At 45.7% G+C, this 23,111-nt stretch overlaps 1 protein-coding gene across 3 annotated transcripts in view; it reads right to left on the bottom strand.

Annotated features, from left to right (window-relative positions):
- UBE4B (ubiquitination factor E4B) overlaps positions 1 to 23,038 on the bottom strand; it is a 125,913-nt gene extending 102,875 nt beyond the window's left edge. For 2 of the 3 annotated variants that reach the window (XM_058719153.1, XM_058719152.1), the window contains exon 1: positions 22,308 to 23,038. In XM_058719153.1, the coding sequence (XP_058575136.1) occupies positions 22,308 to 22,331 (24 nt within the window). In that variant the 5' untranslated portion in view covers positions 22,332 to 23,038. The remainder of the gene's footprint in view (positions 1 to 22,307) is intronic. The other variant, XM_058719155.1, reaches the window with a different exon arrangement.
- Positions 23,039 to 23,111: the final 73 nt, after the last annotated feature.

The following is a 23,111-nucleotide window of genomic DNA, read 5'->3' on the forward strand; positions in this document are numbered from 1 at the left end:
CTCAGAGCCTAGAGCCTACTTCGTATTCTGTGTCTCCCTCTCTCTGCCCCTCCCCCATTCACGCTCTGTCTCTCTCTCTCTCAAAAATAAACGTTAAAAAAATTAAAAAAACAAAACAAAACTGGGGTGTCTGGGTAGCTCAAGCGGTTAAGCATCCAACTTTGGCTCAGGTCACGATCTCACGATTCATGAGTTCAAGCCCTGCATCAAGCTCTGAGCTGACAGTGCAGAGCCTACTTTGGATCCTCTGCCTCCCTCTCTCTCTGCCCCTCCCCAGCTTGTGCTCCCTCCCTCTCTCTCCAAAATAAATAAAACATAAGAAAGAAAGAAAGAAAGAAAGAAAGAAAGAAAGAAAGAAAGAAAGAAAGAAAGAAAGAAAGAAAGAAAGAAAAAGAAAAAGAAAAAGAAAAGAAAAGAAAAGAAAAGAAAAGAAAAGAAAAGAAAAGAAAAGAAAAGAAAAGAAAGAAAAGAAAAGAAAGAGGGGCGCCTGGGTGGCTCAGTCAGTTAAGCGTCCAACTTTGGCTCAGGTCATGATCTTACGGTTCGTGGGTTTGAGCCCCACGTCGGGCTCTGTAGTGACAGCTCAGAGCCTGGAGCCTGCTGCGGATTCTGTGTCTCCCTCTCTCTCTGCCCCTCCCCCATTCGCACTCTGCCTCTGTCTCAAAAATAAATAAACATTTTTTTAAAAAGAACGGACGAACAAAAGGAAAACTACCTGAATTTTCTACATTTAGGGAAGCAATCAGTACATCTAATGATGGAAAACCCTGTAGCCATTAAAAATGATGTTTTAGGGGCGCCTGGGTGGCGCAGTCGGTTAAGCGTCCGACTTCAGCCAGGTCACGATCTCGCGGTCCGTGAGTTCGAGCCCCGCGTCAGGCTCTGGGCTGATGGCTCGGAGCCTGGAGCCTGTTTCCGATTCTGTGTCTCCCTCTCTCTCTGCCCCTCCCCCGTTCATGCTCTGTCTCTCTCTGTCCCAAAAATAAATAAAAAACTTTGAAAAAAAAAAAAATGATGTTTTAATTTTTAAGCATACAAGAAAATGCTTATAATGCCATGTTAAGTTAAAATGCAATATATAAAACTGCATGCAATAGGATTCTAATGATTTATTCATCGATTCCACAAACTTTAACCAAGCCCCAATGTTTCAGGCAGAAATAATGGGCTTTGGAAATTAAAAATGAATGTGACTTATTCTCTGCTGTCAATCTAGCAGGGGAAACAGACACAAAAGCAGATTGCTCTAATGCAATATGATGAGAACAGAAGCAAAGCCAAACCAGAGTGGGGCCCGCAGGAACATGAGGTGTTGAGGAAAAGGTTCTAGGGGAAGGTGACACATCAGCTGAGTCCTGAAAGACGGACAGCTTGTAATGCTCAGGGAGGCAGGGCTTCAGGAAAAGCAGAGAGACAGGAGTAAGGGACAATAGCGTATGTCAAACATACACAGTTTATTTATTTTCTTAATGTCTACTTACTTGGAGAGAGAGAGAGAGAGCATGTCTGCGCATGCCCATTTGCGCACGTGCACACATGGGCAGGGGAGGGACAGAGAGAGAGACAATCCCAAGCAGGCTCCGCACTGTCAGCACAGAGCCCGATGCCGGGCTCGATCTCACAAACCGTGAGATCGTGACCGGAGGAGAAATCAAGAGCCAGATGCTTAGCCAAGTGAGCCACCCAGGGGCCACGCAAATATAAATACACACAGTTTATAAAAAAAAAAAAAAAAGACAACAGGAGTTGGAGTCCCTTGTGCCAAGCCCCACCACAGCAAACCAAGACTTACTGCCTCACCTGACATCAGTTTCAACCTCTCCCAGAAATGTAATCTTAAAGCAGTAAATCTGGAATTTCCTGACAGCCCTAGTGAGGTGATCTGCCTGACAGACCCCTCTGGCTCCCAAGGAAAGATGAGGTACTCCACTCTGTCTTTGTTCCTTAACCCTTTTCTGCCCAGAAAAGTCTCCCATTGTGTTCGGCTCTTGGGAACTCCTTTCCATCTGCTAGATGGGGTGTTACCCTATTCATGATTCATTGAATAGAGCCAACTTGATTTTTAAATTTACTCAGCTGAATTCTGTGTTTTAAAAACACACAGGGGCGCCTGGGTGGCTCAGTTGGTTGAGCGGCCGACTTCGGCTCAGGTCATGATCTCGCGGTCCGTGAGGTCGAGCCCCGAGTCGGGCTCTGTGCTGACAGCTCGGAGCCTGGAGCCTGTTTCGGATTCTGTGTCTCCCTCTCTCTGACCCTCCCTCGTTCATGCTCTGTCTCTCTCTGTCTCAAAAATAAATAAACATTAAAAAAAAAAACACACACAGAGAAAATAACAGAAGTCCATGAAGTAATAGGCCAAGAAATTAACAATGATTACCTCTGGATAACAAGATTACAGGTAAGTCTTGCTCTTCCCTTAATTCTTGATTTTAGAAGTCTTCTTACAAAGAATCATACAGAATTCAGCAAATTTATGCTGCTGAATTTATAATCAGAAAAAAAATCAATTTAAATGAAGGTAGACTACAAAGATTTCTAAAAGCTTTTCAAGTCCTACAAACCTGTGATCCTAAGAGGGAAAAAAATCACATTAGAAGATTTAGCTTAGGGGCGCCTGGGTGGCTCAGCTGGTTAAGCACCGAACTCTTGATTTTTGGCTCAGGTCACGATCTCACGGTTCGTGCGTTCAAGCCCCATGTCGGGCTGTGCGCTGACAGCATGGAGCCTGCCTGGGATTCTCTCTCTCTCTCTCTCTCTCTCTCTCGCTCTCGCTCTCACTCTCCCCACTCTCGCTCTCACTCTCCCCACTCTCTGTGCCCCTACCCCACTCGCTCTGTGTGCCAATTAATTAATTAATTGGAAAAAAATAAACCCTAACCTAGCAGAAAAAAGTACCCTTGGATGGTGAGATTCTGAACAAAGAGTTTGTTTTTACCTTCTGTTTCCGATTTTCCTTTTTATTTTTGCCTCTTAATACAATGAACCTAAAGTAGATTCCATTGTAGAATTGACAGAACTCTAATCCTACCTCTAACAGCAAAGCACGAAAGGGAGACATCCGAAGAGAGGAACAGGCCACCGGTCATTTTCCTGCCAGTGTGCCCCGTGAGTGCTGACACACGTGGATCTGACGGCCCAGGTGCCCTTGCCCAGGCTGACCAAGGAAGGACCAAGCCCCCCGGTCAGCTGAGAACTGTCACAGGACACGCCGGGCACGGTGGAAAGAGAAGAGTACGGGAGCACCGTGTCCTCTGCAAACCTCAGTTTTCCAGTCATCTGCCTCCCTTCCCACATTACTCACCCAGCTCAAACGATGTTGACTCCAAGCACAAAGCGCCTCACCGCTGTAGCACCCCTCTTCTCCAAAGGATAGCGTGACCAGGTCCGGGACCAACCCGCAAGTCAAAACCTTTGTGAAGCAAATAGTGCTTTGACCCAAATGCTTCTCACCAGCCCCAAAGTGTCGCATAGGGCAGAGGAACTCTGGGGGCTCCTGTCTAATTCTCCTTCTCAGAAGAGTCCTGGTTTGGATGGGACCATTTCAGGGTCGCCCTACATGCTTCTGACAGTCCTCCCTGTACTCCCGCGGCTCTCTTCACCGGCATACCGCCGGCCACGCTTCCTCTCCCTGAGAAAGGAAGGCGGACGGGGCAAGTTACCTCACTTCCTCCACCTGGCTGAAGAAAGCTCTCAAAAATAAAGCACAAAATTCTTGTGAAGGCCAAGTTCCAGCAATTACTAGCAAAATACACAAAATACACAAGATCTCCTACCGCCTTGGCTGCAACAGAACCAAAGACATAGCTATCAGAAACAGACCGTAAACTGTGTTTTCTTAGAGGGAAGAAAAGGTTGTGGCCCTTCTAATTCTCTAATGTAATCCGGTGATTATATAATTTCCATTGCAAGTTTTCTAAACTGCAACAATCATTAATAGCAATACTTTCTGCCTGATCAATAATATGGAAAACATTAAGTAGGCGGACTGAGAACCAAAGGCATAACCTGCCTGATTACCGTAAGTACTTTCCTGAGTCACCTGTAATGCTGAAAATATTAATATTATTAGCTCAAAATAGGATAATAGCTCATAGGAATAAAGCCTTATTCTGGACTCTTCATCAACAATTGCCACTAGAACAATTTTTTTTAATTTTTTTTTTAACGTTTATTTATTATTGAGAGACGGAGAGACACAGAGCATGAGCAGGGGAGGGGCAGAGAGAGAGGAGACACAGACTCTGAAGTAGGCTCCAGGCTCTGAGCTGTCAGCACAGAGCCCGACGCGGGGCTCAAACTCACGAACTATGAGATCATGACCTGAGCCGAAGTCGGATGCTCAACCGACCGAGCCACCCGGGCGCCCCAGAACAATTTTTTTTTAAATAAACATTCCACTTGAGAGTAAAACGAAGAACCAAGCAGTGATTGATGGAAATGCTACTCTGTGGCCCCATCTTCATGAAGTCTTCTACGCGATGAGCTCTCCCGTGGCTGGCTCTGGTCACGATACTCGCCGTACCCCTTTGTAGCCGTGTTACCTCTCTCAGCCATGGCCTCCCCGTTTAGAAGAAGGTGATGACATAAATATTACTTACCTCGCAAGAGTCATCAGAGATAAAGGTAATGTAACATACCACCTGAATCGGTATCTTTTTATCAGTCTACAGTCTGTCTCCCCCAAGCAGGAAGTTAGCTCCAAGAGGGAAGAGACTTGATGAACCACATCCTGCCGCCTCCCCAGTAACAATGCCTAATACAGACAGTGCTCAGTAAATATTTATTGAACGAATAACAAGTGTCCACCTGACACACAGTAAACAGCTATTACTTTTTTTATGTAACTTTAGCCTCCCAGTTTTCTCCACCACTTTGCTCTTTTCCACCTTCCTTTTAGGCCCGGACACTGTTTTCCTTGGGCTTGGGGCTCTGTCTCACCCAAACAGTATGAATTCTAGCACAGCGACTAAAAATCAGCATCAGATCTATTACATGATTGTGAAACTGGCCCCAGGAGAAACTAATAGGACCAGGAGCCTGAGGCTGCCAGCGTTATACAGCAGAGAAACATCCTGAGAGTAGGGCTGTTTTAATTAGATTCGGGTTTTTTTTTTTTAATTTTTTTTTTTTAACGTTTATTTATTTTTGAGACAGAGAGAGACAGAGCATGAACAGGGGAGGGGCAGAGAGAGAGGGAGACACAGAATCTGAAACAGGCTCCAGGCTCTGAGCTGTCAGCACAGAGCCCGATGCGGGGCTCGAACTCACGGACCGTGAGATCATGACCTGAGCCGAAGTCGGACGCTTAACCGACCGAGCCACCCAGGCGCCCCCGATTCGGTTTTTATAAAAAATGATTCTTGGGGCGCCTGGATGGCTCAGTCGATCAAGCGTCCAACTCTTGATTTCGGCTCAGGTCATGATCTCACAATTCGTGAGTTCGAGCCCCATATCGGGCTCTGCGCTGGCAGCACGGAGCCTGCTTGGGATTCTCTGTCTCCGTCTCTCTCTCTCTCTCTCTACCCCTATCCCGTTTGCTCTTTCAAAATAAATAAATAAACTTAAAAAAAATTTAAGAATGATTCTTGCAACTACAATGTTATGCCCTCACCAAAAAGATCCCAAGTGATAGAAAGAGACGGTCTGGGCCCCATCCTCGTCTTTGATCCCACCTGGTTAAACCGACAAGACCAAATGGCAGCTACTTCTGACACTATTCCATAAAATGGATTCTAGTCCATGAAAGGGACCAAGCGAAACAGACAGCATTAAATATTTTTACAGAATTGTTTAAAACCCAGGTATAAGGAAAGTTTCTTAAATCGACTCACAAAATAATGATTGCTGAAACCCAAGTGTAAATTCTTCTGGAAGAGGATTCACGCGTTTCCTCTAATCTCTACCAAAGCTCTATATTCACACGCACTCTGAACCCTAAAGCCGGTGTTCCAGAAGAGCTATATACAACAGTGTCCAAGAAAGCGTGCTCTTTCGGGGAGAGAAAAATACTCATCTGGCCACTACGTGTCCATCAAGTTCTTGGTGTGAATAAAGATTTCTTTCCTAACGTGGACTGTTCGTGTTAACTTCCTCCTGCAGGTTATGCATCAGCCCCCTGCCAATGCTAACAAGCCCTTTTTAAAATCAGAAATGATGGAGCGCGTGGCTAGCTCAGGCAGTTAAGTGTCCGACTTCGGCTCAGGCCATGATCTCACGGTTCGTGAGTTCAAGCCCCGCGTCGGGCTCTGTGCTGACAGTTCGGAGCCTGGAGCCTGCTTCGGATTCTGTGTCTCCCTCTCCCTCTGCTCATGCTCTGTCTCTCTCAAAAATAAATAAATGTTAAAAAAAATTTAAAAAGAAAAAAAAGAAATGATGGGGGGGGGGGCTGGCTGGCTCAGTCAGTGGAGCCTGCGACTCTTGATCTGAGAGTCATGAGTTCAAGCCCCACGTTGGGTATGGAGTCTACTTAAAATAACAAAAATTTTTTTTAAATTTCTTAAATAAATAAATAAAATAAAAAAACAGTCACATTTTCACAGAACCCTCTCGTCCCAGGATAGGTGAATGTGCTTGTCACTATAGGTAACAACATCACACAAAAAAGATGAAGAGGTATCCATCCCGTGGGACACCTCTACGAGCATTTTCTGCCACATGGCATTCACTTAAAATTCTCCCACTCATAACCCATTCTAATCGTAAGATCTCAGGGCAAAAGACTGCTTTATTCACATTACCCTAGACCACAATTCACCAAACTTTCTTGAATGTGAGGACGTCTGTACGAAGCAAAAACAAATGAACAAACCAGAGCCCTTCCAGATGACCCCCTCACCTGCCCCAAGTTGTCCTGGAGGGAAAAAAAAAACAAAAAACAATGTGGCACTTCTTTTGATGAGACTCCATGGAAATGATATCTGATCTGTACTTATCATAAGTAAAAGATTAACTAATGTAAAAGGGAAAGGTTCATTAATTAATCATTATTCATCAAACACAAACATACACAGGCTGTCACACGTTAGCATCCTAAGACAAAAATGCCATAAACGATAATCTAAATATCGACTATACGTAACTGGTGTTCAAAGCTCAACGGGGGCGATAATTTTTTTTTAACTGGCCCACAAAATAATTACCGCCAAAGCAAAGTGTCAATTCCTCTGGCAGATCTATATACAATATGGAAAAAGTGGCTGTTGGGGATTTTCTTTTTTAGCATTTTTTTCCCATCATCTTGTCTCAAAAAAAAATTTACTGTCTGCTTTTTTTCTGGTTGTTCACATCATTCACTACCCTAAACATGACAATTTTATCAGTAAATCAAATCACACATAGAAAGTTCTACTGAATTGATTACAAAGGTTGCTAGATATTTTTAAATTTTCCACCAATTTTCATTTCTTTCTCAGAAATAGGTTTTCCCCATTAGGCCATCCATATCATACAGAACTTTTCTTTTTTTTTTTTTTTTTTTTAAACGTTTTTTATTTATTTTTTGGGGACAGAGAGAGACAGAGCATGAACGGGGGAGGCGCAGAGAGAGAGGGAGACACAGAATGTGAAACAGGCTCCAGGCTCCGAGCCATCAGCCCAGAGCCCGACGCGGGGCTCGAACTCACGGACCGCGAGATCGTGACCTGGCTGAAGTCGGACGCTTAACCGACTGCACCACCCAGGCGCCCCCATACAGAACTTTTCTAGTTCTAACATGAAATGTACTTTATTATTTCTGAAAACTGATCATCTGTACATGATTATTTTTTGGTCAGTCATATTACCTGACTGGCCAGGACAGATTAAGTATTTACAAAGAAACACTAACATTTTAAAAAACTAGGCTTTGGATGACATCTTTTTTTATTTAAAAATTTTTAAATGTTAAAAGCAACACGTGTTGCAGGGTTTGGGGTTTTTTTTTCCTTTTTTTTTCTTTTTTTTTTTTAAGTAGGCTCCACACCCCAAATGGAGCTTGAACTCACGACCCTGAGATCAAAAGTCACACACTCTACTAACTGAGCCTGCCAGGCACCCCATACAGTTTTAGTTTTAAAACAATTCGTAGTTCCAAAAAGAAGTGTTTCTACTATAAAAGTACGACCAAAATACATACCATACTGGGTATGTATCAAAAATCTTGATTCTTAAAAAAGTGAATCTGTTGGATGAAATGAAATAAGTTACCCAAAGATTGCAAATCACATATGTGTAGAAAATTGTTCAGCATCTCAAGAAACGCTATTAATGACGTCGCATTACAGTCAGACACATACTAACATTTCCTCCGTAAGGACGTGAACATCTCTGTTGGTTGAGTTTTCATATGGTCTTCTATAAGCTTGGGACCGAGTCAGACTCTTCCCAGACATATATCCACCTGCACAGAAAAAGCCACGACAGAGCAGGACCAGCTACAGAACCGGCCTGGCGTCAAATGAAAACACAGGGCGCCTGGCTCAAAATGTATTAAGAATTCCGAGACAGCAGCAGGCAAAGCATGAAGCCACGTATGCCTTAAACCATCTAACTATAGGTCACATGCCCGTGACGTCCGCCCTGGTGACAAGTATAGACACAGATCTGACAGAAGACCCTGACCTGATAGGATTCTAGAAGAATGCCTGGCAGATTATAGGTACTCACTATGATCCGCCTGGAAATCCTAGGAGCTTGGCTCCCAAAAAGGCCCATGAAAACAAAGCGCTATCTCATTTAGTCAGAACATTTAACTAATTAAATTACCATGACACTAGTACACATCTAGAATCTATACCTAACACCGACAGGGCACAAAGGAACAACGTGCACTGGATACATTTCACCGTGTTTAATTCGAAAGCTAATTAAGGGGCGCTCCATCGGTTAAGTGTCGGACTCTTGATTTTCGCTCAGGTCCTGATCTCGCAGTTCCTGAGTTCAAGCCCCGCATCAGGTTCTGCGCTGACAGAGTGAAGCCTGCTTGGGATTCTCTCTCTCCCTCTCTCTCTGCCCACCCCCCGCTTGCGCTCTAAATAAAGAAATAAACACTTTAAAAAAAGAAGAAAAAGAAAGCTAATTAAGTCAAGGCCCAGCACTTCTTAATGCCAGGACTCAAAGGACACCTCTCTTCTCAGCCTGACTACTGTCTTCAAAGAATTAGACAAGATGAAAAGATACAGCAGCTGGTGAGCAGTTAACACGATGACATCCAATTCAGAGATTCCTCCCCACCACCTCCCCAGCCCTGCAGGACCAGCAGGCCCTTCAGAAGACAAAGTCAGTCATCTGGTTTGGGTAGACTGCATCACCTCGGGTTTTATTTCTTAGGTCTGGTATGTGATGTTTCCTCCCGAGACTCCTCAGGTCCTGTCTGCATAGCACCCCCCTGCTTTCAAACCTCCTGGCTCCACCTTCACCCCCAGGACCTTGAGGCCACCTGATCACTCCAGATTCTAGAAAAAGGGAGGAGAAGGCCCGACAGGTGACAATAGAATCGCTTAATCCTGAGTGAGGAGAGACTTCAGGAAGTGTAAGGGGTAGAGGGCGAAAATTCCAACCCAACCTTTCACACAAGCCAGGGCCTGTGCGCTAAGAGTAGCCAGTAACGTGCTGCCTGTTACGTTCTTGGCATTCTTACAGGAATACCTCACTTTCCTGCACTCCCGCTTCCCTGCACTTTGCAGACACGACGTTTTTACAAATTGGTGGTTTGTGGCAACCTTGCATCGAGCAAGTCTCTCGGTGTTGTTTTTCCAACAGCATTTGCTCACTTTGCCTCTCTGTGTCACATTTTGGTAATTCTCGCACAATTTCAAACTTTTTCATTATTATTATAGTTGTTATGGGGAGCCATGAGCGGTGATCATGACTCACTGAGAGCTCAAACGATGGTAAGCATTTTTTTAGCGATAAGGTATTTTTAAATTCAGGTGATACATCTTTATGCTACATTTACATACATATAAATATACATTTCATGCTATTACACACCTAGCAGACTACAGTAAAGTGTAAACGTAACTTTTATATGCACGGAGAAACCAAAAAACGCACGTGACTTGCTTTATTCTTTTTTTTATTTTTTTTTTTTTATTTTTTTTTTTCAACGTTTTTTATTTATTTTTGGGACAGAGAGAGACATAGCATGAACGGGGGAGGGGCAGAGAGAGAGGGAGACACAGAACCGGAAACAGGCTCCAGGCTCCGAGCCATCAGCCCAGAGCCTGACGCGGGGCTCGAACTCACGGACCGCGAGATCGTGACCTGGCTGAAGTCGGACGCTTAACCGACTGCGCCACCCAGGCGCCCCATGACTTGCTTTATTCTGATATCTGCTCTATTAGAGTGGTCTGGAGTGAACCCTGCGGTATCTCGGGAGGTATGCTGTGCATGCAAAGGGTTTGTTAGATTGTTATATGGGCACCAACTGAAGTTCTAATTATGTACGGTTCAATCTGACTCCAGGAGAGAGAAATGATATGTCCCAGGAACCTACTCTGCCCAGGGCAGTGTGCTAGACTTTACATATGGCTGCAATTAATGTGAAGCATAGTGCCATGAGATAGGAATTCACACCCCAGCTTCACCAGCTGAAGGAGCTGAGGCTCAGAAGGTACTTTGCCCAGCATCATCCAATTGGTGGGTCTGCTTAAAACCCACATTTCTCTGACTCTGAATGACATTCTGTCGATAAGGTTTCTTCCGAGTGCCTCCCTTTAGCTAACGCAATTTCACGCAGCAGCAACAAAAAACGATTACGACACGAGAAATGGGAGTCACGAAAAGACAGCTTGTATTCTATTCCTGCACTGGACAAATATTTATTGCAGGCCACTTTGTGCCAAGCCCTGTGCTGAGAGCTGGATAAAAAACAGTGAAGGGCAGTCAGGAGCTTATGTTGCAATAGTTGGTCGGCTGGGCCAACAGACAATTCCAGTGCAGTGTGATTAGCGTTAGGAGAGAAGAGAGTTTCATGAAACACCTTTTTCTGTTGTCCCTGCTTCTCCCCGGCTCCTCCTCCTCCAGCTTCTGCTGACTCTCAGTGGTGCAGAGGGCTGGGGGGGGGGGGGGGGGGGGTTGCATATCTGGCTATGTCTGGTACATTGTAAAACCTTTCAGATCAGCAAATACCCAGCCCTATCAGATTTTTCACCATCTCCAGTGTTTCCTCAGTGTTTCTAATAATGTCTACAATCGATTTCAAAAGAATGAATTTTCACAGAGTTTGCCCAGAGTAAGAAACAACTGAAACATGTATCCTCACCACAGAATTTTCTCAATGTCAAAACTCCTGACCATCGCTAAAGCCTAACTCGATCCTTCCTCCCAGACCTTCTCGCTCTGACTTTCCCCAGTCAGCAGTAAGTGCCCCCTGACGGCAGTCCCTCTCCGTAAATATCTACGGGAGTACTTGAACTCTAGCTGCCTGTGTCCCTGTCTCCCCACTGGAGTGTGAGCTCGCTGAAGCAAAAGACTGGGTCTTAATCATATTCGAGGCCGTATCTCTACTTGTGTATCCCTCAGTATCTAGTAAATATCCCACCTATACTTGTTGAAAGTAAACAAAGGGAATTAACAATATTTTACCATCTACCTATCTGCCACTCTTATTTTTTTATTAAAGCTTTTAAAAATTAACTAATACGATCTAGTGTTCCTCTGATTACGGTTCAAGATTGATATGTGAAACTCTTCAGGTCCAAAACACCCTGCTAGGGATAATACACAAAATCTCACCTCTGTGCCTCCACTTCCTACTTCAGGGAAAGAAAGGAACTGAGTAAACACTGAATAAATAAAGCAACTGGTGATTATAACCGAGAACAGTAAAAGATAAAATAAAAAAAAAAATTTTAACATTTACTTATTATTGAGAGACAGAGAGACCCAGAGCGTGAGCAGGGGAGGGGCGGGGGGAGACACAGAATCCGAAGCAGGCTCCAGGCTCTGAGCTGTCGGCACAGAGCCTGACGCGGGGCTCGAACTCACAAACTGAGAGATCATGACCTGAGCTGAAGTTGGTCGCCCAACCAACCGAGCCACCCAGGCGCCCCAAAGATAAAATTTTTAAAGACAGGCTCACCAAATATTTTCTTCCCACTTCTTAAACCCATGACGTCTACCGTCTATACAGGGCTCCTCAGCCCATCCCTAAAGCCTATGCCTCACTCTTGAGCTCTCTATTCTCTCCTCCCATTCTCCCATTCCCTCTTGAACCTATTCACCAGCAATGAAACTGGTCCTGTCAAAGTCACCAATGACCTCCACGTTGCCAAATCCTATCGTCAAGGTCTGGTCCTCCACTAACTTACTTTATTGACGTTAAACAGAGTTGAACACTCCCCTCTCCTCCTGGATGCCAGGACTGCATGCTCTCTTGACCTTCCTCCGACCTCAGGGGCTGTCCCCTATCGGTCCTTTTCCGGGTCCCGTTTATCTCCTCCCCACCTCTAAATGCTGGAGCAGCTCAAGGCTCAGCCCTCTCACCTCCTCTCTTCTCCATTTATGTTCACTCCCCAGGTAATCTGTCCATTCTCATGATTTTAATACGGACACATCCTGATTGGTATCCCCAACTCCAACCTCCTTCTTGAGCTGCAAACCCAACATACGTCAACAAGCAACTTAACATCTCTACGTGGAAAACTGATAAACAATAAAACCATAATACGACCGAAACATAACTTAGTTTCTCCCTCCAATCTTCTTTCAATTTTCCTCATTTCAGTACACAACAACCCCATTTTTCAAGCTGTGTAGGTTAAGACTCTTGATATGACTATGGTAGAGATTGCTAGTTGCCTCCTAATTACACATTCAGCCAACATTTGGTTGTGGCCACGTGACTAAGTTCTGGCCAAGAAGGTATAAGCAGTCACGTGCGATACTTTGGGATCACGTCCTTAAGGGATAGGAACATGCTCTTTCCCCCTTTAGTCCCCAAGTACTGGAACGCAGACGTGCGCATAGATGCTGGAGCCGCCATACCGGACTACGAGCCAGAAGCATCACACTGAGGACGATACAGTACGAAACAAAATGAGTCTGGCTCCCTAGTAATCACGAAATTACTAAACCAGCTTCTCAACCACCTACTCAGATTTTTACTTGACAGAAAAATAAGCTTCTATCTTGTTTAAGCCATTATTATTTTGGATCCCTGGGCTGCAGCAGCCAAACCGATATCCTAACTAATGCACAGAATGTGGAATCTGGAAGGAATCAACCTCAATAGACTATAAATATGTGGCAACGGCTTGGAGGTCAGCAAGGGCACAGATATTGCAGGACAGGAGGTTGGTAACTCTTAGTAGAGCACAACAAAATATTTGGCAAAACCTGTGACATCTTCGAAAATCGGCTGTGTGCCAATATGGCTGATAATTCCAGGGAAACTGGTCGAACAATTCACAATTTGGGTGCTTATTGGCTTCTTGCCACTTTCTAAGCAAGAAGTCCCACAAGAATGAGACAGATTCAAGCTACAAGTTGCTGATCTGCATGCAGAGATAAAAGGGAATAGGGGTCTGCCTAAGGTATGTCTACGGCCTACAGTCAAAATCTACTCAGTCTGGTAATTCGGGGGCTAAATCAGGTTGAAAAAGCCAACTCCTTCAGTATCCAGCAGGAAACAAGCAGGAGAAACTGTTCATCCCCAGGAAGGGTACGTTCTCCAATGACCCGTCCCCAGAGGAAAACACATATTGAAAAACCACCACAGAGGGCAAGGGACAAGGGAGTTCCTCCAAGAGAGAGACCAAGGGCTGCTAAATGGGCAGTCGGGAACTCCTACCACCGCCAAGGCAGAAGTCCTCACAACGTGGCCTGCCAAGAGCTAACAATGGCTATGAACCGGTGAAGGGTCTGTACTTCCCGTGCTTCCCGTTTCTGAACTGGAGTTTTATTTCCATCATCCTAACCGACTCAATCAGAGTCCATAACTGGGGGGGTGAGGGGAGGCAGTAGACATCTTGTATTCAATCTAAAGGTTCTTGGACTGTATATGAACCAGCCAGAGGTTCTGGGCTCAGGAGCTTACTGAGGGCTGTCTCCTTTGGAAAGGTGCAGAGTGTGTGTGTTCAAGATTTGGGAAGAAGGGTCTGGAAAGAATGGCCTGCACTGTTCTCCCCTTCTAACGTAAGAGAACTTTTAGGTGAACACACAGCTACCCAGGAGAACCTGTATTTCTCCCTTCCCAGCAAGGAGCTGTGGCCATGTGACTGAGGCCAGTCACATGCAATGAGCTGTGGCCAATGGGTGGTGGGGGAGGCTGAGCAGAAGTGATCGTGTAGGTTCCAAGCTGTGCCATTCAAGAGAAGGAATGGGACTCCCTGCCCCTCTCCTCTTCCCTCTGCTAGGATGCACACACGCACAGACCAAAAGATGGAACCCTATGTTAGGCAAATTGGTACGATGAGACAGTAGGCACCTGGGCCACTAATGAACATAAAGCTGCCTCAGCAGCCCCGGCCTCCTCCCCAGACTCCCATTTGGAGAGAAATAAACATCGATCTGGTGTACAAAGCTGCTATTTCAGGTCTCTGTTACAACGAACGGTCTGCCCGATGATATCCTGACTCACCCGGCCACTCTCGACTCCGCTCTCACGCCCCACGTCCACCCCATCACTCAGTTCCAGGGGTTCCACCCACAAGATATGTGACAAGCCACTTCTTCACACTCACCCTGTCCTGGGATTCCTGTGATGGCCCAACTTTCTCTCTGTTTCCACTTTCTCTCTATGTCAATGCACTTATCAGCATACGATTCTAGGGTGCCTGGGAGGCTCAGTTGGCTAAGTGTCCAACTTCGGCTCAGGTCATGATCTTGCAGTTTGTGAGTTCGAGCCCCACATCGGGCTCTGTGCTGACAGCTCTGAGCCTGGAGCCTGTTTTGGATTCTGTGTCTCCCTCTCTCTCTGCCCCTAACCCACTCGCATTCTGTCTCTGCCTCTCTCTCAAAAATAAATAAACACTAAAAAAAAAACAAAAAAAAAAAACAAAAACCCCAGCATACAATTCTTTTAAAACATAAATCAGGGGCACCTGGGTGGCTGGCTCAGTCACCCCGGTTGAGCCGTCTGACTCTTGATTTTGCTTAAGTCGTGATCCCAGAGTCACGGGATCAAGCCCCAAGTTGCCTGCTTGAGATTCTCTCTCTCTCTCCCCTTCTGCCCCTCTCCTGCTCATGTGTGCTCTCTCTCTCTAAAAATCATATATATCTTTTTTAAATAACAAATATTTGGGGCACCTGGGTGGCTCAGTCAGTTAAGCAACTGACTTCTGCTCAGGTCATGATCTCATAGTTCATGGGTTCGAGCCCTGTGTCAGGCTCTGAGTTGACAGCTCAGAACCTGGAGCCTGCTTCGGATTCTGTGTCTCCTTCTCTCTCTGTTCCTCCCCTGCTTGTTCTCTGTCTCTGTCTCTCAAAAATAAATAAATGTTAAAAAAAATTTAAATAACAAATATTTGCTTTTTTAAATAAATATATATGTTTTTAATAAATAAAAAAATAAAATATAAATCAGAATGAAACACCCGGTTGGCTCAGTTGGTGGAGCATGCAACTCTTGATCTCGGGGTCATGAGTTCTAGCCCCACACTGGACACAGAGATTAGTTTAAAAAAATAAAATTAGGGGCGCCTGGGTGGCTCAGTCGGTTAAGCGCCTGACTTCGGCTCAGGTCACGATCTCAAGGTTCGTGAGTTCAAGCCCCGCGTCAGGCTCTGTGCTGACAACTCAGAGCCTGGAGCCTGTTTCAGATTCTGTGTCTCCCTCTCTCTCTCTGACTCTCCCCCCGTTCATGCTCTGTCTCTGTCTCAAAAATAAATAAACGTGAAAAAAAAGTAAAAAAAAATTAAAGTAAAAAAAAAAAAAAAACAACAACCCTAAGTTATAATGTAAGACCCATGAAGGCAGGGAATTCTGCCTATATTTTTCACTGTGTATATCCTCATGTTCTAGAGCAATACTGGGCATATATCATATTCCACCAGATTTAAGACGTCACTGATTGTAAGCTGCACTATTATTTTTCGCACCGCCAAGAAAAAAAAATACTGCCCATTAAACCACGACAAAATGACTTAACAACAGACCGGGACAGAGCCGTAAACAGTTGCGCCAGCCTCCCATTGCTTCGAAATTTCTTCCGGAGGGAGGTGCAGGGTCTCCGACCTTCAGCTGCATTGCCTAGGTGTGCAAGGCAATCCTTCTCACCGTACGTTCAACTTCAAAATGTGGCACAGCTTCACAAACCTATGGGCTGCCGCTTCTCTAAAGCTCCCTAACGCCCTCGGTTGGGGCTCTGCAATAAAACACAGGATCGTGGTCATTCCTCCCACAGCAAACATTTTCTTTACTCCTGTATTGACACCCCACAGATGTTGCCATTCCTCTCTGCATACAAAGTAACATTTGCTTTTACTGCTGATCAAAGTGTGAGTTTGGGGAAGGCATTTAAAACGGCAACTAAATTTAACGCCCATAGCACTCAACTGAAGGGGCAGTAACATAAACAGGTACGCCCAGGTTTGCACATAAACAGGAAATGACGACTGTGTCACACCTGCCACCTGGCCGAGGCAGGTCATACCATCAGAAGAAGCATCCCAGTTTCAAAGACGTTAAAACGTGAAGGGGAACAAAAAGGGGGTAGGGAGGGCATCTCACGGTTGACTCAGCCCCACGTGTAAGAACTCAAATTTATGCTGTTAGAATGACTGACGACTTCTGCTACCGGGCCCTAGCTCAGCAGGCTCCAGCCACACTGTGCCCCCTCGCCGTGCCGGCAGCAGACCAAGGATGTGCCCCTGGTTCCTGCCGTTCCTCGTACCTGGGAACACTCTTCCCCCCCAGATGGCTCCCTATCATCCCTAAAATTTTTTTTTTTTACTTTTTAAATGTTTATTTATTTTTGAGACAGAGTGTTAGCGAGGGAGGGGCAGAGAGAGAGAGGGAGACACTGAATCCGAAGCAGGCTCCAGGCTCTGAGCTGGCAGCGCAGAGCCCGACGCGGGGCCCAAACTCGGGAACAGGGAGATCATGACCTGAGCCAGAGTCGGACGCTCAACCGACTGAGCCGCCCAAGAGCCCCATGTCATCCCTACAATTTCTATTCCAAAGCCACCTCCTAAAACTGCACATGCTCCACATCCCCACTACTCTCCACCCCTTTTGCCCATTTGGTTTCTCTTCATAGGCTCATCACCAAATGACATCCCCTGTGGAACCAGCTGTCTATGATGTTTCCTCCCACTGGAAGGAAGTTCCATCCAGGCAGGGCTCCTGTGGTGTCTACCACGCGGCAAGTAAACAGTAAATATGGTTCAATGAGCTGCTTTCGGGAAGACACCTCCACCTAGACATACTGTAAGCACCTTGTGGGAAAATGTACTCTGTACCAAGCAAAGGCCCGAAGACCCAAGAGCCTCCCATCAGAAGTCTTGCTGTCTTCTTCCCCTACGAGAACACAGGGGCATTTTGATGAGCTGCACTCTTAGCAGTAACTGGGGCAATAACTCCAAAGGGACAGTTAAAATGCTGTAAAGATTACAAACTTGCTCAGATTATTTCTGTGTTGGAGGTAGTTTAGTAAAGGAATTGGGAACTCTGGAATCAGGGGGCGCCTGGGTGGTTCAGTCAGTTAAGCGTCTGTCTTGGGCTCAGGTCATGAACTCGTGGTTCACGGGTTCGAGCCCTGCGTCGGGCTTTGTGCTGACAGCGCCCGCTTTGGATTCTCTGTCTCCCTCTCTCTCTGTCCTTCCACGGCTATTGTACTCTATCTCTCAAAAATAAATAAATAAACATTAAAAAAAAAAAAAAAAAAAAAAAAAAAGAACTCTGGAATCAGACCCTGGATTAGAAATCCAGGGTTCTGCCACTTGCTAGCTCTATGTCTTTCAGCAAGTTAACTGAATTTCTACTAGTCTCAACTTTCTTATCTGTAAAATGGGGTGACATTACCAACCTTGCTGAGCAAGTTAAGTGCTTAGCACATATTAAGCACTGAATAAATGTTAGCTGATACCATAACCATTCTCTGTCCCTTGATTAAGATGAACAAAAAGAGTGGAGAAGGGACCCGGGAGGATACATCCCACTTTCCTCCCAGGCTTGAGGAAGAATCCTCATTATAAAGTGAGTGGCAGCAATGATCTATTGTGGGGGAAAAGTAAGCTTAGGTTCTGAGGCCTGTTACAAAGAAAGAAAAGATCAAAGAGACAGAGATGTCAGAGTAGAAAGGCCGGGGTGGGGGTCTCTCTATGTTGACTCATCTTTCAATGGTCCAAATACCTGTTTGCTCCTTGTCTGGAATTCCTTAGCGCCCCCCCCCCCCCCAATCCATCCTTCTCTCAAGCCAGAAACCAAAGAATCAGCTTCTTCTCTCCTCCCCCACCCCGCCTCCTTTCTATCAATCCGATCACTGCAACTCCAAGTGTGTTAACTTAGATCCTCAGCATTTCTGGGGTCTGCCCTCCTCCACCCCCACTGCCAATGCCTCCCTTCGACTCCCACTCCTCACTGCTAGACAGCAACACCAGCCTCCTCGTCTGGCCCCCGGCCTGCGGCCACCTTCTTCCAACCCACTTTTACACCCCTTGCCAGTTATCCTTCTAACCTCTTACCATTTCTCAAAGACTTCTTGCAGTCTTACTGCGGAAGTTCAAACTCCTAGGTACTTCTGAAAACCCTCCAAGATCTGGTGCTGGGCCACCTGCAACCACGCGCCCCCCCCCCCCCCCCCCCCCAGCAAACTCCTGTCCCCAGTCCCACTACGGCTCACTTTTTTCCTGGGCTCCCCAGTCTCCCTGCCATTGTCTGGCAACCACTGCTCAGCCTTCAGCATCACCTTATCCTGAAAGTCTTCACTACTACTCTGCCCTAGCAGGGGTCCCTTCTTGTTTTTCTTGACGCCTTGTGCATCCCTCCACACCAGTACTTAGCACCCTGTACTGTAACTGCTGGATTCCTATTTATCTCTACCTCCATCCCCATTCCCCAGTTAAATCATAATTTCTTCCGGAAAAACGACTGTCTTGTTTTCTTTCCTAACATACCTAATGCATCTCTGGGAATACACGGCATCTTTAAAAAAAAAAAAAAAAAAAAAAACTTTCCTGAGTGAACCATTTTGGAGGCGCATGATAAAAAGAGTCAGTACCAAAAAGACCGTCAACTCGATCACCGCATGAATGCATTCATGAAAAACAACACTTCTACAGAAGAACTATGTAGATCAAGCATGTTAGTAGGACACGTGTAGGGAAGCTGCAGTGACTTTATTGCCAGTTGTCAGGCAATAAAATGAAGTAGAAAGAGCTTTCAGATCGGGCACCTCGGGTCTGAATTCCAACTCTGTCACCTTCGAAGCCAGGTCACTACGGACAAGTCAGTGAACCTAAATCTCAGCTGCCTCACCTGTAAAATAAGGAAAAGGTAAGGACTGCTTGACGGCACGGCTTTGTTTTGTTTTTGTTTTTTGAGAAAGAGAGCCAGGGAGAGAGAGACAGAGATAGAATCCCAAGCAGGCTCTGCCCTGACAGAACAGGGGTCTGAACTCATGAACCATGAGATCATGACCTGAGCCGAGATCAAGAGTGGGACACTCAAGGGACTGAGCCACCCGGGCGCCCCTCGGTCACCCTGTTTTATTTAAGGAGACAGTGTTTGTCAAGTGCCCGGCACTGAGCAGGCTTCTAAGGCTGTTAATAGACGCTGGTCCCTTTCCACCCAAAGAACACTGCTAAAAAGTGCACGGTCACATATTCTGCATTTGGGAAGGAAGACTTACTTACCCCTCTTCCAAAACCTTGACCACACCCTAACTATCCCAGCCAGCCATCTTGAAGATGAACTAGGTCATAAAGAAGATTTAGCATTCCCCCCCCCCCAAAAAAAAGAATGAAAAAAAAGGAAAAAGCAAATCATCTCAATGCAACTTCATCACTATAGTTGAAAACAGGTTAAAATACCTGCCCTGCCCTACTCATAGCATCATCTTGGCATATGGAACACAAGTCTGAGTAGTGTACATACGGAATGTAATGTAAATAATGAAGGCTTGGAATGTAGGTTCCTGAAGGGAATGAACTTAGTCATGGATCTACTCCATAGAGCAGTGAACTCACTGTAATGTGCTACATAAACAATAAACAGCAAGGAAGTTAAAGACAGAAGAAAAGGGTAAGAATTCCAGCTGATCTACGAGAGGGGCCAGAAAGTACCCATAATGTAAAATCTTCTGAAGCTTCCAGGCTGGTTATATCAACCTCTGTTTTCCAGAGACTGTATTCTCACACATTTCCATTTGGTTAAGATATAAAACTCTGCCTTACCTGATTTCCTAATTCAGCCTGAAAGATCACTGTCTTACCTGTTTTCACCCTGAGATGTATGTTTGCATTTTCAGCAATATAAATGTATTACTTTCTATACTTTCTAACATTCAAATGAATGTCCCCTATCATATCTGTGACAAGAGTTTCCACCAAGAGAGTAACAATACAAGGCAAAAATTCTGGAAATGTCTTGGGACATTGTTCACTTAATCCCAGAATTAAGGAAATGGATTAACAACAACAACAACAAAAAAGAAACTTAAGATTTTTTTTCCCCCAAAAAACTTTGTTCCAGCTTCCACTGAGAGTATATTAACAGCTACCAAACGGTTCCTCTGCGTTCAGGCCACCTAACTGTCGAATATAACTTTATGTTGATTTAATATTAGTAAATTTAAGTTTTCACATTTATTTCAATATTCTTTTGAACCTGAAAAATGCTTTTCTGATCTCCTCCCACCATGATTACATTTGTTCCTCTGTGGCCACAAAAAAGTTACAACTTCCTCAAGAACTGGGTAAAGTGAAGTACCACCGTTCAGATTATACGGTGCTTCATTTGTTTGAAAACAATTTCTGGGTGAAATCTCCAGTATGACAATTCAGAGAACGTCACGAAAAAAATAATTTCGGGAAGCAAAGGACTACTAAAAACATAAACGTTTTGCCTTCAGAGACATTACCCATTAACACTGATGTTAAAGAACGGGGACACGGGAGGGGTGGTAAAAATTACCTAAAACAGAGTGCCTCTAAGGGATCTCTTGAGAGTTACCACCCCAAGGAAGGAAACTGCTCAATATTCTTCTAATTTTAGTTACGACTGCATTCCTGACGTATTTGACAAAATAGAGTCAGTAACACAGAATGAGCCATCCTGACTTTCCAAACAGCCAAGGAGCATGACCCACAAAAGTATTTGTTTTCGTTCCTAGCTGACACTCGAACTCACCTCTTGCATGCTGCATCCCTGGAGAACTGTAGTCCCTAACTAAATATATTGACTACGCTAGCTGAAACTAAAGCATGTATGTTTTATAGCACAGCCAACCTGATGGATAGCTACTTTCACTGTAGGAAAGCGTTATATGAACTAGTGAAAGAAACGAGGAGGTATGCTGAAGAGAGGGAGGCCAGCAGGGATCCTGAAGGGGAAGCTCCCAATTTGTAAAAAGGAAGGGATAGAAGTCAGTAGGATCACAGAAAATTCCTGGTACCCTAATTGCCACCGTTTTTAGGACAACCTTATTAAATGATTCTCTAAAACATCAAGAAAGGGATCTGTAAGACTCCTTCCAGAAATGATAATGGGAGTTTAAAAGTCATTTCCTTCCATTTGCTTCCTGCACAGAACACAAGTTAGAAAGGGCCAAAAACTGGAGAAAGGCAGAATGAAAGAGAAGTATGCCAGAGGTCACTAGTACCTGTTAAATTGCAGAATTTAACTGGAACTCACTGAGCTTGTTAGATGTATATTTTGTTAAATACCAAAGAATCTGTCCGTAGGCCACCCCCAAACACAGACGTCTGTTTAATCAACTTATGCAATGCAACAGCCACACGTACCTGGGATTTCAAACACTGCCTTTAAAAACACACACCCAGACGTTCTAATTCCACCCAAAATTATTTTCTTAAATCTCTGCAGTGAGGCGCGCGTGCACGCACACATTAACTTGATGTAAATGTAGCCTTTCTTGCCTAAACACCCCGAGGAAAAGAATAAACGCCTCAATGTGCTCTCCTCTTCTTTCAGACCCTAAAAGCCTCGAAAAGAAGCAAATGGAGTTCAGAATGAAGAAAGAGAGCAAGATAATACAGGAGAACACAACCAGAGACCCACTCAGGGACCCGTTTTATTCTTGGAAAATGTCATCTCCATTCCTTCCCCAAGCCCAAAGGCCAGGCACCACTGGCGCAACACCTTCCTTGTCCAAAGCGCCAAAGAGTTGCCAACTAATCTCCCAAGGTGTCCCCCAACCTCCTCACCTCATCAGCGCTCAGCTCCTCCATCGCTTTTCTCTTAATGGTGAAAGGCGTTAGGGAGAGATCCTTCTGTTCTTGTGACCAGGGCGGGAGGAGAGTGGAAGGTGTCTATCGGGCTGTCTGGTCCCCCGAATGGGGGAGGTTTCAGAATTGCATAGTCAGAGGTTAAAAAATAAGAACACGAGAGGCACTGAACCGCCCTGGCGTCGGTCACTCCAATCGCCCCAGAGCCTCCTACAGCCGCCTGTGCCCCGAGGAGCCTCCTTTGGCCGCCACTGCTGCTGCTACAGGGTTATCTTAAGGCGCCACTATTGCCCTCTGCTTCCCAGGTTACCCGGACCAGGGACTCGGGTCTCCAGCTCGTCTCGTGCCCTGAGCCTGCTGTGTCTTCGCGGTGGTGGCACGGCAGGTGTGCTTCCTCCAGCAGATCCTGCTCTCCTCCCTACCCTTTGCCCCTGGCGGGAACTGTTGGACTGCAGAACGGATGCCCCGAAGTAAGGCGACCCCAGAGCCGCCGAGGCAGAGCCCAGCACTGAAGAGGGAAGCCCCTCCCCTCCCAAAGCAGGCCGGCCACGCCCCGCCTCCACGCCGGAGCCCGGGCAGGGGGGAGGGGGAGGACGGGACTCGCGATGCTCTGGGCGGAAGAGTAAATCCTCCTACCCCTCCACCCCTACTCTTACCCCCTCGCCCCACCAAGTATTATTCATCAAAACAACAGGGCGGCCATCTTTGAAAGGGATCACGTGACCCCCGCCAGGGAGGCGGGGCTTCTGGCCCCAGGACGAGGCAGCCAATGGGCCGCGGGCG

Source organism: Neofelis nebulosa, chromosome 2 (assembly GCF_028018385.1).
Source record: "Neofelis nebulosa isolate mNeoNeb1 chromosome 2, mNeoNeb1.pri, whole genome shotgun sequence".
NCBI classification, from domain to species: Eukaryota; Metazoa; Chordata; class Mammalia; order Carnivora; family Felidae; genus Neofelis; species Neofelis nebulosa.